Below are 17,888 nucleotides of genomic sequence, written 5' to 3'. Positions count from 1 at the left end.
GGACTTGGAAGAAGGCATTCAATGGTAAACAAGAGTATGAGAAGGCTCCTGAGCCATTGAATGAGATCCAAGTACTTGAGAAGATGTCTAAAATTGTGTTCAAGTTAGGGAAGCCCAAAGTTCGTACACCTACAAAGATGAAACGTAGTTGCAAGGCCAAGGTTGTGGAGGAGCCAAAAGGGTGTTATAAAAAGAAATCTCTTTTCTTCGAACTTGAATATTGGCCTTTCTTACTTATACATCATAATTTAGATGTTATGCACATAGAGAAAAATGTATGTGATAGTTTGATTGGCACTTTGTTGAATATTCCTGGGAAAACTAAGGATGGAATTAAGGCTAGATAAGACTTGATTGCAATGGGTATAAGGGATGAATTAACTCCAAAACCAGATAAGAGATGAACATATTTACCTCCTGCAGCTTACACTCTTACTAAAGAGGAAAGAATGGAAATTTGCAGATGTTTGTTTAATATAAAAGTTCCAGACGGATATTCCTCAAATATAAGGTCATTGGTAGACATGAAAAGTTGTATTCTGACTGGCATGAAATCTCATGATTGTCATATTCTAATGCAACATTTACTACCAGTGGCCATTCGATTTGTGTTGCCTAGGAGAGTTCCAGATGTAATCACAAGGTTATGCTTGTTTTGCAAGTCACTGTGTTGTAAGGTGATTGATCCGCTTAAGTTACCTAAGTTAAGAGATGAAATTGTTGAGGTATTGTGTGAGTTGGAGAAATATTTCCCGCCAGCATTTTTTGATATAATAATCCATTTGACAGTTCACTTGGTTAGAGAACTAAGATATTGTGGTCCAGTTTATTTAAGATGGATGTATCCATTTGAGCGATATATGAAGATTCTTAAGGGGTATGTTAGGAATAGAAGTCGGTCGGAAGGATGCATCGTCGAATGCTATATTGCAGAAGAGGCAGTTGAATTTTGTTCTGAATACATGACTGGTGTAAAGAAAATTGGGTTAAATGATGTTGAAAATGTTGAGATTCAGAGTCGTCGTGGTAGCGTTGTATGCACAGTAAGTCGAGATCTTCTAGATGAAGCGCATCGTCTTGTGTTGCAGAATATAAATGAAATTCAACCTTATATCGAGTGAGTTATATTCATATAATACATTAAGTTTAAGTTGTGTAATTTCGTATATTCAATTATTTAACAACATATTTATAATTGAAGGGAACATTTTAATTGGATAAAGACCAAATTTCCATCCAAGTCAAGGAACTCAAAATGGTTACAAGACGAACATTATCGAACTTTTAGTAGTTGGATAGAACAAAAGGTAAATTGTGTTGATTATTGAAAGTTGTCATTAATTAATAATTAATTACAAGATGACATTTTTGGTTGTTTTTAGTATGTTGATTTGATAGGTTATGTCAGAATTACAAAACACATCAAATAAGGTTTCAGACATTGCTAAGTGAATTTCTCGAGGACCTTCGGTTAATGTCATCAAGTTTTCATCATACATGATTAATGGTACTCTATTTAACACTAGGGAGCGCGATAACAACAAAAACACACAAAATAGTGGTGTTAGCCTTGTTGCTAAAACTGTGCAAGTCTCTAGTGCAAAAGATAAAAATCCAGTTGAATGTGATATGACTTTTTATGGAGTAGTTAATGAAATTTGGGAGTTAGATTATATCACAACTCGAGTACCTGTTTTCTTTTGTGATTGGGTGAAAAGTGACAGCGGCATAATATATGAAGATTTTGGTTTCACATTAGTTAATCTAAAACGAATTGGGCACAAATCTGATCGATTTATATTAGCTTCACAAGCGAAACAAGTATTTTATGTGAATGATCCTTCAGACAACCAATGGTCAATTGTTCTTCCAACGCAAACAAGAGAATTGAACATTAAAGATTGTGATTTACATGATATACCTCTCGAAGAAGAACTTGTCACATTCACCGCAATAGAAGATAATGACGAAGTTGATGATGATTGTATTTGTTTCCATGAAAACGGTGAAGGATTATGGGTTGATGATAATGGGTCTTGAGGTACCATTTAATAGGTTTCATATATTAATGATATGTGAAATTTTTAGTTTCATCTTTTGGTTTCATCATTTTGTTTCATCTTTTGATTATGAGTGTCCAAAATAGTTATAATAATTATATTTATGCTTCACAGATGGAGGTTGATCCTTTTGGTGGTAGTTCTGATGAGGGGGAGCAACGCCCTCATTCTCAGCCAGTGGAACAAGAAAATAAAACTATGAGAGGACGTACATGGATGGCTAAAAACACCAAAAAAATGAGTGAAGGACATCTTACTCCTGTTGAATAGAATGAGTATGGTCAACTAGTGGGTGAATCTAGAAGTAATGTTTCATCACAGCTTGGAGCAATTGTTCGAGCAACTGTGTCCATCAACATTAACAGTTGGAAAGATGTTAGTGCGGTGGATAAAAATAAAATATGGGACACAATGAAGGTATACTTTTATTAATTATATTTCATTTAATGTTTTTAAAATATATATTGTTTTGATAATATGCTTCTTATTACTTTCAAACTTGCAGAAAACTTTTGATTTGGACCCCAAACAAAAGCAACAGATGTTGAAGGATGCGAAAAAGTACTTCCGAAATTGGAAGACTAATCTTACAAGGGTACACGTTTACGATGCTTTGAAAAAATACACAAATGAGTTCCCGCCAGCTTTGCCATTTGGATTTGAGAATGTCATAACTCCGGATGAATGGTTAAAGTTTGTGAACTCAAGATTAACTCCCGAGTGGAAAAGAAAGAGAGAGGAGATGCAAAATTATCGAGCATTGAATAAATACAATCACAACCTCTCTAGAGGAGCCTATGTGTGTATTGAAGAGATGTTAATGGAACAAAGTGGGAAAAGTCTGACTGAACTTGATAGGGCAGACTTATGGAGCATGGGTCGTCGGAATGTAAAAGGAGAGCTAGTTGGAGAGGCCTCTGAGATTCAAAAAAATATTGTAAGTGCTCATATTTAATAATGTTGATATATCAAATTATTAGCTTATATATATATATAACTTTCTGTGAATATTGTTTCACAGGATCATTACCGGCAACTCCAAGCTGAGGGTAAATGGGCACCTGATGGCCCTAATGATGTGCTGACGAGGGCGTTGGGCACTCCTGAGCCTCAAGGATGTGTTAGGGCTAGAGGACACGGTGTGTCCCGCTCAATATACTGGAATACTCCAACACCTACCTCAACGAAAAATAAATCAAAAGCCTCTTCTTTGAATGACGACATTAGAAAGGAATTTGAAGAAAGATTTCGAAAACAAGAAGAAGAGCATCGTCAACAAGCACAACGCCTAGAAGAGCGCCTTCAGCAACAAGATGAGCTCTTGAGAAAGTTATTGGCCCAACAGAGCGGGTCACAACAAACCCAAACTATTCATGCGGACAAAAAAAATCTTAGATAATTTGGAGAAGCGTATTTAAGAATACTTACTGACTCAGCTTCTCCAAACGGGTCTAAGGCTTTTTGTGATTAAAAATAATTAAGAAAACATTATCACTAGGTTATAATGTTTAAAACTTCTATCTTATCATTGGAAATCAAATTTTATCACCAAAGAAAAGCAACAAAAATGAAATATATCTTTATGCTAGCTATTTTATGATGTCTTATAAAGTCTTATGATATCACCAAAAAATTATGATATTTTATAAGGTCTTATTTTATAATGTTTAAGATTATTATTTACTGTAGTGTGGTTGAAATTAATTATTGGTAATTATTTTTGTTCTTAGTTTTAATACTTGTCAAGAATTTTCATAATAGGTTATTTTTTTTAATTATCAAACTTATCTTTCTTATTTCAAATTAATTTTAAATTTATGAATAATATTTTTATTTAAAAATTTAAATTATTATTAGTTTATTTAAAAAATAAATATTTATTATTTGTTAAGTTTATTATTACTTTGTTTTATTACTAATTATTTTGGTTAATATTTTTTTTAATTTAATTATATTAAGGTTTGTGTCATTTCTAAATTTAATTATTAAATATATGAGTATCAAATTAATTTTTTTAAATATCACTAAATTTGGTTTAAGGATTGGGAGGATTACTGCGTTTTTTTTCTTTGATTAAAGGTATTAATGGCGAAGGGGAAGAGAGTTTGGGTATATGCAAACATCTCAAGGGCGACGAGCACAATATTAGGGGCGCTGCGTCGCCCCTAATAATTTTCACAAAAAAAAACACACACACAGAGTCTAAATTTTCCACCTATTTCTGGTCAAAATATCTCACTATCAAGGGCAACTGTATCATCCCTAATATTTTTTAAGAATGTTATGGGTGACTCCACACTTGTTAACTCGTGAGATTTACGTTTGAGTAAATAGTTAACTCACTACAACAAAAAAGGCCATTTGCATCAGTTTATAACTACCACAATTGATTTTTTGCATCAGTTTGATATGTGACACAATTTCCCATGACGCAAACCAGAGTGTCATTTGCGTCAATGGGGCACTGTCACAAACTGACATTTATGGCAGTGCCCCACTGACGCAAATGCTTAGCATTTGCGTCAGCTAGGCACTGTCACATAAAGTATTAACCAAAAAAATTAGCACCAGAAACAGAAAAACAGCAGTATGAACTGAAAAACAGCAGTACGAACTGAAAAACAGCGGTATACACAAAAATATCTAACTAATCAATCAACACATGCATAATTATGAAATTACTAAATCCTAAAAAAAAATTGGCGTCGTTGGTTTTTGAAGGAGTGTTTTCTGAAATTTTAGGAGAAATGGGTCTCGGTTGGGACAATTGAGGGTTTTTGTGAAACAGTGGGCGTCAGTGGCCCACTGAAGGTAATGGGCGTTTGCATCAGTGGGGCACTGACGTAAACAGCAAAGTAAAACACGCATTTTACTTTGCCGTATGCGTTAGTGCCCCACTGACGCAAACGTCCCCTTACCGTCAGTGGGCCACTGATGCCGTTAATGGCCCGTTTGCGTCAGTGGGTCACTGATACAAACGGCCCCATTAAACAGCGTCAGTGTACATAATGACGCAATTGCCCCCTCATTTGTGGCAGTGCCCAACTGTCACAAATGCTAATTTTGGTCAACAGCGTCAGTCAACTGCGTTGACTGACGCGTTTGACTGACACAATTGCCCTTTTTTGTAGTAGTGACTTTTGGTTACTTTTGAGACTTAGCAAAAATACATGTTTTGGTAACTTATTGAATTTATTTTCGAATTATTGTTAATTTTTTTAATAATAGTACAAAATCAACCCCTTCAAATCATCTTCTTTGATGTCCATAATAAACTAATAGAAAATAAAGTAAAAAGTTGATTTTACCGGCAGTTATTCTCACAAACTTGCCGGAAAATATCGACAATATAGAGGGCATTTAATATGATGAATTTAAAATTGGGTTCTACTTATTATAATTTAATAAGTGTGTTGTACACCTTAAATTAATCAAATACAAAACATCACTTTATATGGTGAAGGTATAGCAAAATTTCATGTGATTTGCGCAGTCAATCATTTATGTACTTATCCTTTTATGGTTACAAATGAATACAATTAACAATGGAGTGGCTACTGAATATGAGATGTACAACTGAGGAAGCTTATTTTTCAGTTACAGAATTTATATCATGGAACTTATTAAGAGATGTTTGATTTGTAGAGGATATTTGGTTTGAACACATAAATTTTATATGTCAAATTTTTGTCCGCGTTGTCTATTTTTATTATATTTAATTTATTTTTATTTATATAATTAATTTTAAAATATATTAATTATTTTCATATTTAAATTTTTTCTTTCAACGTACGTAGGGTTCGCTCTATGACATTTTAGGATCCATTAAAATTTTGCTTGATGGCCTATAGTTTAAATTTGAATGCAATAATGTATTTTGTTGGTATGCTTTTTAGTAATCTAATGAACAATTTATATTAATATAATACTCTCTATATTTAAAGTATTTTAGAGACTTCATTTTTCTTTTGTCCATATAAAATATTATATCCTTTTACTTCAAATTTTTTTTACAAAATACAAATCGTAATGCGGATTTGCATATAATTAATAATATATACGAAAATTAAAATCATATATAATTAGAAGATAAAAGTAGTACATGAAAACAAAACCATCGCCTATAGCTAGCTAATCAATAATTTGACAAAAGCTTACGTTAAATAATAGCATATATATATATATATTGGTATTATTTATTTATGAAATATTTTATGGTACAGGAGAATACATAATTGATATTAAAACAAGAATCTATAATACCAATATATGCCCACCCGCCAGCAACTAAAACAAACCAATTTTAATTGGATATTAATATTATAGGCACAAAACATATATATTTATATATATATATATATGCTTTCTTTATTTACATTGAATATGCAAATGGAAATCCAATGTGAAATCTAGATTTACTTGGCCCTTTCTCTCAGCATCTTTAGCCCAACATAACTGAAAAAATCAAATTAAGAAAAAGAGAACAAGGATTAGTACTGGTATTAAATCACAAACAATTAAAGTACAAAAAATATAGCATGTATGCGGTATAATAAGTATGGTAGTGTATTAACACTATATAACTTAATGGCCAATCGTTGCATATTGAACTATATAAATATATGCATTTCAACAAACAAACAAAAAAATACTGTTTCTTACTTACCGACCAATCATCATTAAGGTGGCCTGAGGATTGGTACCAGGAGAGATAATGAAAGTTGAACCATCAACAACTCGAAGTGAATCAGTCCCGATGACCTTAAAATGATCACCATCCACAACCTTCCCCACTAGGCATCCGCCATGATAATGCCAATAGCTCGTAACCGAACTTCGACAATAATCTTCCATGGCTGAATCATCTGATTGGTTGGTCGGCAAAGCAGGCCCCAAGAACATAAAGTCTCTAGCGCCATTCAAATCTCTGTACTTAAATCGATCCAATGACTTAGTTTTCAACATCTCCCCAAACTTCCTCACCGCACTAACGCAACGGGCGAGATCGATCGGGTTAGAGAAGTAGTTGAAGCGTACATGTGGTGTGACTTTAACATCAGTGGTGGAAGCCAACCTAAGTGAACCGGTTGACAAGGGCCCCACGATTTTTTCAGTTAGGAGTGCAAGGCTAAATTGTGGTGGAGTTAAAGGGTTAGTGTAAAAGCTAAAAGGTAATGTGGTTGGACTAAATGGCAAGCCATAAGATACGGTTTCTATGAAATAATCATTAGTGATTCCAACAACTTGTGCTGATGATCCTTCGAATGGGAATGGGATTATGAGATTAATGTTGTTACGTGGATTATCGGCCATGAATTGTCCAACATTTGGTTGGGAGAGAACTGTGGGAATATGTTGCGATGAGAGGTATGATTGAGGACCGATTCCGCTAAGTAGCAAAAGTTGAGGGCTTCCAAGTGCGCCTGCACTTAGTATCACTTCTCCTTTATTACGTATCAATGCCTTGTGAGACCTCCCTTTTGTATCCGTGTATATAACTCCAATGGCAGTCGGGTCTGTTTATTTTGAACACAATAATATTCATATTCATATTATTATATCAAAAATTAAAAATTTGCAATGATTGTATTATTAATTATTGGGTACAAAATGATTAGAAAGTCTACAATTATATTCTGAAAATTGAATCATTATATTTGACAGCTAAAACATCTTTGACTAACTTCATATATATATATATATATATATATATCGGGAGCGACTACAACATATTCTTTTTTTTGTAACACCGGTGCATCCTTTTTCTATTTCGGCATCTGAATAGTTATAATCCCAAATATTTTTATATGATGGTGTACATTATAGCTATCTAGAATATCCTACAAATTTTCAAGAAATTCTGAATAAATTATGGTACCGAAACAAGGTCTAAACTGTCTGTTGCACGCGTGCCTGTTTTTCTGTGTACGCGTGTAAAATTTGACAGTTTGAACTCTGTTTTCGGCTTCGTAAACTATTCAGAATTTCTTGAAAATTTGCAGGATATTCTAAATACCTACAATATACACTATCATATAAAAAAATTTGGTATTATATCTATCCAGATACCAAAATAGAAAAATGATGCACTAGTATTGCAAAAAAAAGGAATGCGTTGTAGTCGTTCCATATATATATTATATCATACAAAAAGTGTCTATAATTTATCGTGTGTACACTAGAAATAAAAATACTCTTCACAACATATATTTATTTTGTGTGGGTAAATGTCACTTTTAGTCACAACAAAAATTTGATGCGACTAAAAAATTATATTTAATCACAAATTATCATTAATATAATTTTATTCACAACGTATTACTTTTAGTATTAAAATTTATGATAACTAAAAATGTATTTATTATCAACAACAAATTTTGACTTTTTCAAATTTATACTTTTAGTCAGAAATTTTTTAGTAATTAGGTAAGATGATTTTTCAAACTAAGATTTTTCCTACCATATCATAAAAAAATTATCTATTTAATTTTCTGTAAATAAATTTTAATTAAAACTAGGAATAAAGACATATTTTCGTTGGTTTGAATAATTAAGTCATTATCCGGACGTATATGTCACTTTCTGTCCCCATAATATTTTATAGGATTTAGTCCAAACAAAAAACAAATTTCACGTATGAGACAAATGACTTATATTACTAACAGTTTTTTTTTTCTTTAATTATAAATAAAAGCAATGAAATTAGAACGTACTTGACGATTTAGTGGAGAGGATGATTCTCTTCACATAGGCATGAATAGCAATTCGCAAGTTTTTTAGGTCTCCATTATTGAGCAATTCCACAGCTCCATGCCTTCTCCCCACATCATCGAAAGTAGAACCAGATTGTTTAGTTCCAAGCTTATGTTTTGTAGTCACTCCATTGTCAGGACCAACGCCAGCTTCCAACAAAGCCTCTTTCACCGCAGATTGCCAAACTGATAAATTCGAATGTGAGACTATCTTCTTCTTCACCCATTCATAGGCCTTCTCAACCTCATCCATGTCCCATTCCACACCAGATTTGGAAAGGAAATCGTTGTCAGCTTCTGAAAAGAAACCGGCATTTATCATACTTGTTCCTCCCAAAACCCTACCTCTTACGTTATCCACGCCATCCTCTGACGTGAACCTCTGCGCTGGTGTATCGCCATCATCTTCTTCCATGAGATTAGCCAGAAACCCAGATGCGACCAGCACATTGGGATGAGCTTTAGGGACGTTGCCTCTTTCAAGGACAAGGACTGAGTACTTTTCTGATAGAGTTGCCGCCAGAGGGCATCCTGCTGTGCCACCTCCAACCACGATGTAGTCATATTCTTCTACTAATGCCATATCAGTTGCGTTGTATACTGATTTCATGTAACTAAAGTCTGCTTATTACAACAAAATTTGGGATTAAAACTTGCATGGTGCGTAGTTAAAGAAATCAAAAGGATATAAAAAATAATTTAGAACATTAGAAGGAATTACCATAATCAACCGCGAAAACCAACAGCTTTTTGTGAAAACAAGTTAAACATATTAGCAGAGTAAGAAGGGAAAGAGAAGCCATCCCCATTTTTATGTTCTGTCTTTGAACTTTGAAGCCACAAAAAGTAAGGCTTCCTTACCTTAGTATTTATAGGTTTTTTTTTAAACGAATAATGAATTACCATGGAGAAGCATAGCATATAATTATTTGACTACGTACCCTAGATGATGAGGATGACCTCATCCCCAGTAGCCGCCCACGGATTATGAAATGTAAACAACTTAATTAGTCTATACATTAATCCCCATTTTTCCCATCTATGATGATAGTTCTCTCTCTCTATTTCTCAATAATAAAACTTTTTATAATGTAAAATGAAAGAATCCTTTAACGTTTCACTTTCGTTAAATCTGGGGGAGATCATAGAATAAGACTTTATCACCATGCATGGTTGTGCGTGATTGTTTATTTGTCAATTCTTTTGAAGTTTTGGCATATGTTAGTGATTTTGTTTCTTTTTGAAGCAAAAGTTTTGTTAGAAAAATATTTCAGATGTAGTAGTTTAAACACAAGAGCCTAAGCCAAGACGATTACTCAAACTACTTTTGTTTTGACTTCTTTTTTTCTTTCATATTTTCTTTGGTGAAGGATATATATTCTGTTTTTTATAATATAATTTTATAAAAAAAAAATGAGAAGGAACATGCAGTGAAAGAGACTAAAAATTATAATAATGCTAAGCGGAATCAAGTTGCTGGACATGAGGTTTGTATTATTATTACATACTTATCTATATATCCCGTAACAACCATAAAAACAATTATCGAAAAGGAAAGAATCATTATGGTGATAACTTATTAAATCCAATTATGTAGTTAACACCCAACTAAAACAAAAAACAGCTTTAGAATGAAAAAAAAAATGTACAAAGCTTTATTCAATTTAGAGAATATACAATTTTCGTAATTTATTGTTATTCCATATAATCTCAAATTTTATAAAATATAAAGTAAACATACATTATTTTCAAAATGTTTTTTCCCCGGAATTATACTTGTAGACTTTTGTCCTCCGAATTTTTTTGTTTAGCAAAAATACCCCCGAGCTATATCAATTTTAGACATTTGCCCATTCTGTCCAAAATAGTAACAGTTTGATGACGTGACAATTTAAAAAATATTAAAAAATTATTTTTGATTAATTAATTAATTTTAAATTAGAAAAAATAAATACAAATCATTTTAAAAAATACAAAATTAATACCAACTTATTTTCAAATTTAATAATTATATAAAATCCAATAAATAAAAAATCAATAAACATCAATAATTTTTTAATCCAAATATAATTTTAGAAATATTGAGTTTAGTTTTTTTAATACATTTTATTTGTCTATTATTAATAGCTTTTATCTTACCAAGTATGCATATAATAGTCAAATAATTGACAGTTTTATATTAAACTAATAATTAACTAAAGGTCTAGAATATTGATGGTCATTTATTGACTAATTAATTAGAAAAAAACAACCTAGCAAGTATGGATACCAGATACTTCTCGGATGACTATCATAGCGTGGCGATCAACTCGGATATTTATACCAGATACTATTAGGACGATTCTTATAGTGAGGCGATCATTTCAGGTATGTATACCAGATATTGCTTTAATGACATATAGAGTGGCGAGCATCTCGGGTCTGGATACCATATACTGCTCGGACGACTCCTATTTGCTCAGAATTGTCACGAATGATTGCGAGGTGTATGTTCCATATAAGATCCCATTTTTTAAGCTATGTTTAATCCTACTGGTACAATCTTGATCATTGTTCGCCCTTTTTAAGGACGTGGGTGAACAGAATCCTTTTTGTTTTTTGAAGCTCCATTCAATCCTGCTCGTTTTAAAAGATACATAAACGAATGAATAGACTCTCTTCCCTATAAGATCTTGAATTTGAACTTAGGTGAATCTTGCAAGTTGATGTCCTGGACGGCTCATATAAGTCAGCTCGGAATGGGCGAATAGGTTACACCTAAGTAAGTTCATCCTTAATTTTGGTTCATCTTCAAGTAAGATACACTACAAGAAAGTCAGAAATTAGAGGCGGACTTAGTCCGTTGGTAATGTGCGGGTTATTAGGGGCAGACTACTGGGTCCGCGCGCTAATAATGTGGAAATTAATAAAAAAAAATTAATTTTTTTATTAGCGGCGGACTTACCAATTATTAGCGGCGGGTAGTCCGCCGCTAATACAATGCCCGGGAAATGAAAGGGTGTTCAGTTTCAAAATTATTAGCGGTGGATATTTTCCCTTAGTAGAGGCGAACTATCCGCCGCTAATACTATTAGAGCGGGTAAATATCTGCATGTAATAAGACTATTACCGATGGGATATATTAATAGTGGAGGGCCCCGCCGCTAATAGTTTATTATCGGCGGGATAATATTAATAGCGGTGGGTCCCTGCCTCTAATAATCTTACTTATTGAAAATTATGCACATCGTTTCGTCCATCCCTCTCATTTCTCTTCTCTCCCTCTCTCAGACACACTCTTCTCTCAATATGACCCTCTATCCGAGCACCACCACCCCTCAGTCCGAGCACCACCACTGCCCCTCTGTCCGAGACCTCCCTGTCTGAGCACCACCACCGCCCCTTTGTCCGAGACCTCCCTGTCTGAGCACCACCACCCCTCTATCCGAGCACCACCACTGCCCCTCTGTCCAAGCACCACCACCGCCCCCACGCCGGAGAGTATTAATTTTGTATGTATTAAAATTTTAATTTTAATTGTTTGTATGTAGTTTTTTTTTTTTAATTATAATTGTTCGTATTTATTTTCAGAACCCCCCACACCACGCCGGAGTTTCGGACCCCATGCCGACAATTAGTTTATATGTAATTAAATTAAGACAATTGATATTTTTATTATGTTAATTTTATGATTAGTTTATATGTAATTTTGTTTGATGAATATTAATTGTGTTATTAATAATTAATTTTAATTAATTTTAAATTTTATTATATTTAAATAAGTATTATATGTATATTTATTATTATATAAAATCAAAAGAATTATTATATTTTAATATTATTAATTTATTACTGGCGGATTAATAGGGGCGGAACCCGCTGGTATTAAATGAGTCGAACCAGGTTGACTATTTTTTTACACCGACAGAGTCCCTGCCCTATTAATTCGCCGGTATTAATAGAATACCGGCAGGGTGTCAGTCCACCGGTAATACCCCTAATCACCGACCGAGTATTACCAACAGAATATTACCGGCGGAAGCCTCCGCCTCTAATACTCTCTTTTATTGTAGTGATATACTATTTAAATTGTGTATAGAAATAAAAATAGAGAAACCTATATAATGTAAAAAATATATATTTTGTCTTTGTTGACGCCGTTTTTCGTCAACTTAAAATGTAGAGCGAATAAACAATAGGAACTATGGCACAGATGAATAATATAGTCAAACAACAGGAATTTTACGTGGTTCAGCAACTTTGCCTAGTCCAAGAGTCAATTTTATTTAGAATTGGGAACTTTCTGGTTACTTCTCAGAGAATAATTGCTCAGAGATTATTTCCAGAAAGAAATCTTTCAATCCTCTACAAATGATGCTTTCTTCTCTATTTATAGAGGAGATCTCAGAACCTAGTCCCACACGTTTCGAGAAGTTATTCTGTAAATCAATATATTTAATTAAATTAAATTTTGTAACTTCTATGTACAAGGAAACCCCCCCCCCCTGAAGGTTAAGAAACGGATAACAGTATCCCTTTAATGTGGAGGAGTAAGTTACAACAATAAATATATTTAATTGCAGGAGACACGTTACTTCAGATGACTCATCAAGCCTTCGAGGTCATCAACCAGCATTCTACCAACCAAGGTCTACAGGCAAGTTGTGAAGTGTCCTTCTTACTCCGAGACTTGTTTGGAGCAAAAAAAATCCATCGAGGCTGTAACATTTCGAGCTCGTAGCCCTTTAAGCTCGGGTCGCCCAGTCTGAAGGCACTCGACAATGGATGTATCCCAATGCTATGTTCCTTCGAGCTTAAAAACAATTTCGAACTTACGTGTCTTTGTGCTTGCTATCTTGCCTCGAGGGTTTTACAAATGGACCTTGAATATGCTTTTATATGCCGAACTCACACTTGATGAGATCAGATTTCGAGGTCATAATCTCACATCTCGAAATTTGGGAGTAACAGTTTGCCCCCTCAAAAGTATTAGTTCGAATCATATGAGAAGGAAACTTTTGAACTACTTCCGTTGGGAATTGTTCCACCAAACATACTCGAGTGTGGACACGCGTCAGCTAGGTATTGCCCACTCAGGGTACTTAAGAACCTTGAAAACATGCCCACGTCTATCTGCCTGCTACGTGGGTTCCTAGCCGTTTGATCTGATACGGAATCTGGCCAATGGCCCAGATTAATCCGACCCTTTGCACTCCTTTAGACCTATAAATAAGACTCCAGTCGTCTTCCTCCTTTCATTTTTACGTTTATCAGAGGGAAAAAAAAAAGAAAGAAAACCAGAGGCAGACCCAGAAAGAACTTGCTTTGTTTTTATATGTTCTCTCGGCCAAAGAAACAAAGGACCATCAGCTTGTTCGAGACCGTGAGAGTGTACTTGCAGCCTCTCCTTCAATCATCTGTCTCTCTGCAACCACCACCTACAGTGTGTAAGTATCTGTTCTTGGCTTCATATATTTTTCCCTTTTTTTATGTGTGTTTCTGCTTCTGTTGCATTTTAGTCACTGGGACTGTGTCGGTTCATTCTTTACTTTAGTGCACTAGGATGCTTCGACCGATAGATATTAGGTTTAGGTTTCCACATTATTGGTTCTAAATCCAGTTCATATGTAGGAAGACCCAAATATGGTCTTTTTTCTGGGTTTTCAAATTTCAAAAGACGCCTCTTGCACACCAAGATATTGGGTACAAAATCCGGGTTTTAAAGAATGCACAATTCCCAAAAATACCACTTTTGAATAACCGCCACCTTTTTTTCCTGATATTTCGAGATTTTCAAAGATTAAATCCACTTTCCTCCCTTTTTCGTGAAATACACACCATGACACTAATCGGGTCCCCTTGATCGAGCTCATTTCGTATCCACGTATTTTCGATCTTGAACCATCTAGATCGTTATTCTTGATTCCTTGCGGGCATGGCCCTCACCATTTTTTCTTTCTTACTAGATGTCACAGAATCTGGAAAGACGGTGGGGGTCGTTGTTTGCAATCCCGTATTCACCAACAACTCTGAGCTCGGAGTTGTTGTTTGCTGCGTCTGATTCGCGAACACAAGCTAGCTTGTGAACAAGAAGAAACCCGAGCTCATTACCGACGTCAGATCGTCGAGGTCATAGAGAATAAGAGAAAAATTCTCCGAGAGGCTCTTTACCCGGATTTGGACTCCGAGCCTAGACCGATTCCCCTCGATCCCAGGCTGAAAGTGACAGTTGGGTACAAGTCGGGAGATCTTTGATTATCACTGATGGGAGAACCCTCTACTTCGCAGCCGAGGAAGGAATTCTTCGAGGCCGAACATTACTGGAGTTCGATAACGTCGCTGGGACAGATATCTGAAATTCTAGTCTTCCACGGCTTAAGACTATCAGGCTTGCTTAGGTGCCGAGCCCCGACATCCCACAACCGAAGCTGCCGCGCTCCAGGAGATGGAAATCGTGACAGCAAGCTGAGATATGCAGCTTGGAGCCAGGAGCATATGAAGGTAGGGGCAATACTGTCCTTGAAGTCTTTTTTCAAGGACTTCACAGACTTTGTTGGGCTGGCCCCCTTCCAGCTCAACACCAACTCTTACAGGGTTATGTCTGCCCTGAGGTCGCTGTACCACGAGCTAAAGTGGGAAGGACCACCGCCAAAGGAGATCTTGTATCTCTTTTGTTTGAAAAGCAATCCCTCCCAAGCTTGGGGAGGGGACGACATCTACTATCTTTCGAGCTATCCGAAGGAGAAGAAGATGTTTGAAGATCTTCCCAATCATCCTTCCGACTTCAAGAAGGCCTTCTTCTTGACAGATGGCCTAGCCCCGTCTCGATTTTATTCATTCAGATGGATTCGTAAGTATTTCAACCTCCTTTTGCTCTAATCTTTTCTTTAGGCTCATGCTTAGCTAAAATGTGCTTAAATTTCCAGCCAACTACCATTGCCCTACTCCCACCAATGAGATGAAGGAGCACAGAGAGACTCTGCTCCAGCTTCCTTACGGCAGGAGATCCCTTTCCTACCTCCTGCATGAAGACAAGCTCCGGGCATGTGGGATCTTAGGGGAGGATCAGTCTACATCAGACTGGTCCAATAAGAAGTATGACCGGTGGGAGCTAATTCCTCTACCAACCAGCAACCTCCCCCCAAGGAGAGAGGCGAGGCCTCCGCCTCCAATTCTTCATAGGAGTCCACAATCGGGGAACGAGGCCAATGACGAGGCCTCAAGCTCGGGCTCGGATGATTAAGGTACAGTCATCCTTAGCTCAAATATGTGGTCCCCCTCCCTATTAAAGCATAAACCCGATAGGTTAGTATTATGTAAGGACGATAGGAACCATTTTTATGTATGGTCTTGGGTAGATGATAAGGTACATAGGTTCGATAGCTGGCTCGGGAAATACGACACCATGTATAGCCTGAACGAGGTATGGAACGGAATAGCCGTCCAATATGGGACCAACGACTATTGGGACTTTTCGCAGTTAACGTCCACCTATAGGGAAGGTACTCCCCCCGCTTCTTCTGAAGATGGGGGAATTTCGTGGTCGCCGAGAACAAGCTCAGGGGAGAGTTTCAGTTAGGTTTCTCTCCACTTGTCTTTTTATCCCATGTACATTTGTATTATGTTGAGTTACTTTATTTTTTGACAACTCATTGTGGTGTAACTGTGCAGGCGAGATGGACTCCGATCTCGACAACATCCTTGAGAGTGGCGGAGTCCAGAGGAGTAAGCGTCCTAGGGGGTCACGAAAAACCGACCAGCCCACCAAGGTCCTTAAGAGGACCAAAAAAACACCACCTCCCCCGGCTCCAGTTGCTCCGAGCTCGGTCGAGACTTCGTCGTCGATCCTACCTCCTGCTCCTCATGCACCTCAAGTCAATCCCCTGGTTGGCCCACCTCCGAAGAAACCCTCGTCCTCGAAGACGCCACGGCTCGGACATCCTGTCTCAGGTGGGCCAAAGCTTCGGGAGCTTTGACGCTCCTCACTGGCAGTTCCTGAACAATGCAAAAGACTGGAACACTCCTTACGAGAAGAGTGTTGAGCTCCATGCTACGGTAATCTTTCTTCTCTCGCTAGTTAGTCGCATTTGTACTTAGCCCATATACTAATTTTGTGTGTTTTTTCCGTATGTCAGGCTCTTGCTGTCGATGCTCAGCTTAATTATAGGCTAAACAACGAAGTTCACTCGAGCATGGCGCTTGCTTAGGAGGCAAAGGAACTTCAGCTTAAACTGAGTGATGAGCTTAAGTCTACAAAAGCAAAGGCAGAGGCAGGAACCGAGGAGCTTAAGGCCAAGATATCCGAGCTTGAAAAGGAGAATGCTCGGCTCCAGGAGGTCAATACCAAGCTTGAAGAAGAGAAGGCTGCCACTTTTGAGATCATTGAGGGTGAAAAGGATCGTCTTCTCAAGGAGTTTAAGGAGAAGAAGGATTGGGCAATCGACATGGCCATGTACAGAATCTGGGCTAACAACGTCGACCTCGACACCAGCTTCCGAGGCCATCTTGAAGCAGATCTCGTGGCCAAATGGCAGGTTCAGCTTGAAGCGGAGGAGGCTGCTCAAGAGGCTCAGGAGGATAGTCATGCTATTTTTCCTGGTGAGTCCAGTGCTGCTGATGCTGAGAAGGCTAAGGAGACTGCTGAGAAGGCTAAGGATAATTTTCCTCCTTCTTAATTCTTGCCTCGAGGCTGTGTCCCTTAGAATCTTTTGCAATAGCCTTTTATGTAGTGTTATTTTTTATGCTCATGGGGCTGATACATTTTTATTTTTACTTCATTTTAATATATATGCTTTACATTTCTCGGGTTGAAATATTTTGCACATTTTATATTAAAGTGTCATATATGCTTGTTTAACCACACAAACATAATTTGGATTTAAGCTCGAGGTTCAATGCATTCATGCACAGTTTGCTCGAATTATCTACTTCCGACCTTGTTATTTCTCAAGGTCGGATATTACTTTTACCATGAACCCGAAAGTACTTATATGGCGTGTAATGCAGACGGTTTAGTTGTATCTTACTTTTTAGTTACTTTTTCTCATCCTCGGTTAGTTCTCCGAGGTTATGAGGTCGAAACTATTGTTTTACAAGA

The 17,888-nt window shown here is 36.3% G+C and overlaps 1 protein-coding gene across 1 annotated transcript; it reads right to left on the bottom strand.

The window, feature by feature from the left end:
• Positions 1 to 6,205: 6,205 nt before the first annotated feature.
• Positions 6,206 to 9,632, bottom strand: LOC133784412 ((R)-mandelonitrile lyase 1-like). The gene is made up of 4 exons (XM_062223770.1): positions 9,534 to 9,632; positions 8,774 to 9,433; positions 6,727 to 7,576; positions 6,206 to 6,515 (listed from the first exon to the last, which is right to left on the bottom strand). The coding sequence occupies exons 1-4, from the start codon at positions 9,619 to 9,621 to the stop codon at positions 6,476 to 6,478; spliced, it is 1,638 nt and encodes a 545-aa protein (XP_062079754.1). The 5' UTR covers positions 9,622 to 9,632; the 3' UTR covers positions 6,206 to 6,475.
• Positions 9,633 to 17,888: the final 8,256 nt, after the last annotated feature.

Source organism: Humulus lupulus, chromosome 6, assembly GCF_963169125.1.
Source record: "Humulus lupulus chromosome 6, drHumLupu1.1, whole genome shotgun sequence".
NCBI classification, from domain to species: domain Eukaryota; kingdom Viridiplantae; phylum Streptophyta; class Magnoliopsida; order Rosales; family Cannabaceae; genus Humulus; species Humulus lupulus.
Note: the sequence above shows the minus strand (reverse complement) of the source record. Positions and strands in the feature narration are given on the sequence as shown.

What these genes read in the sequence shown, in the direction of transcription:
- LOC133784412 (XM_062223770.1), bottom strand. Translation starts at nt 9,621, where the DNA reads ATGGGGATGGCTTCTCTTTCCCTTCTTACTCTGCTAATATGTTTAACT. An exon ending in GGTTTTCGCGGTTGATTATG is followed by an intron (nt 9,434 to 9,533) that starts GTAATTCCTTCT and finishes TGTAATAAGCAG; the next exon opens with ACTTTAGTTACATGAAATCA. An exon ending in CCTCTCCACTAAATCGTCAA is followed by an intron (nt 7,577 to 8,773) that starts GTACGTTCTAAT and finishes CAAAATAAACAG; the next exon opens with ACCCGACTGCCATTGGAGTT.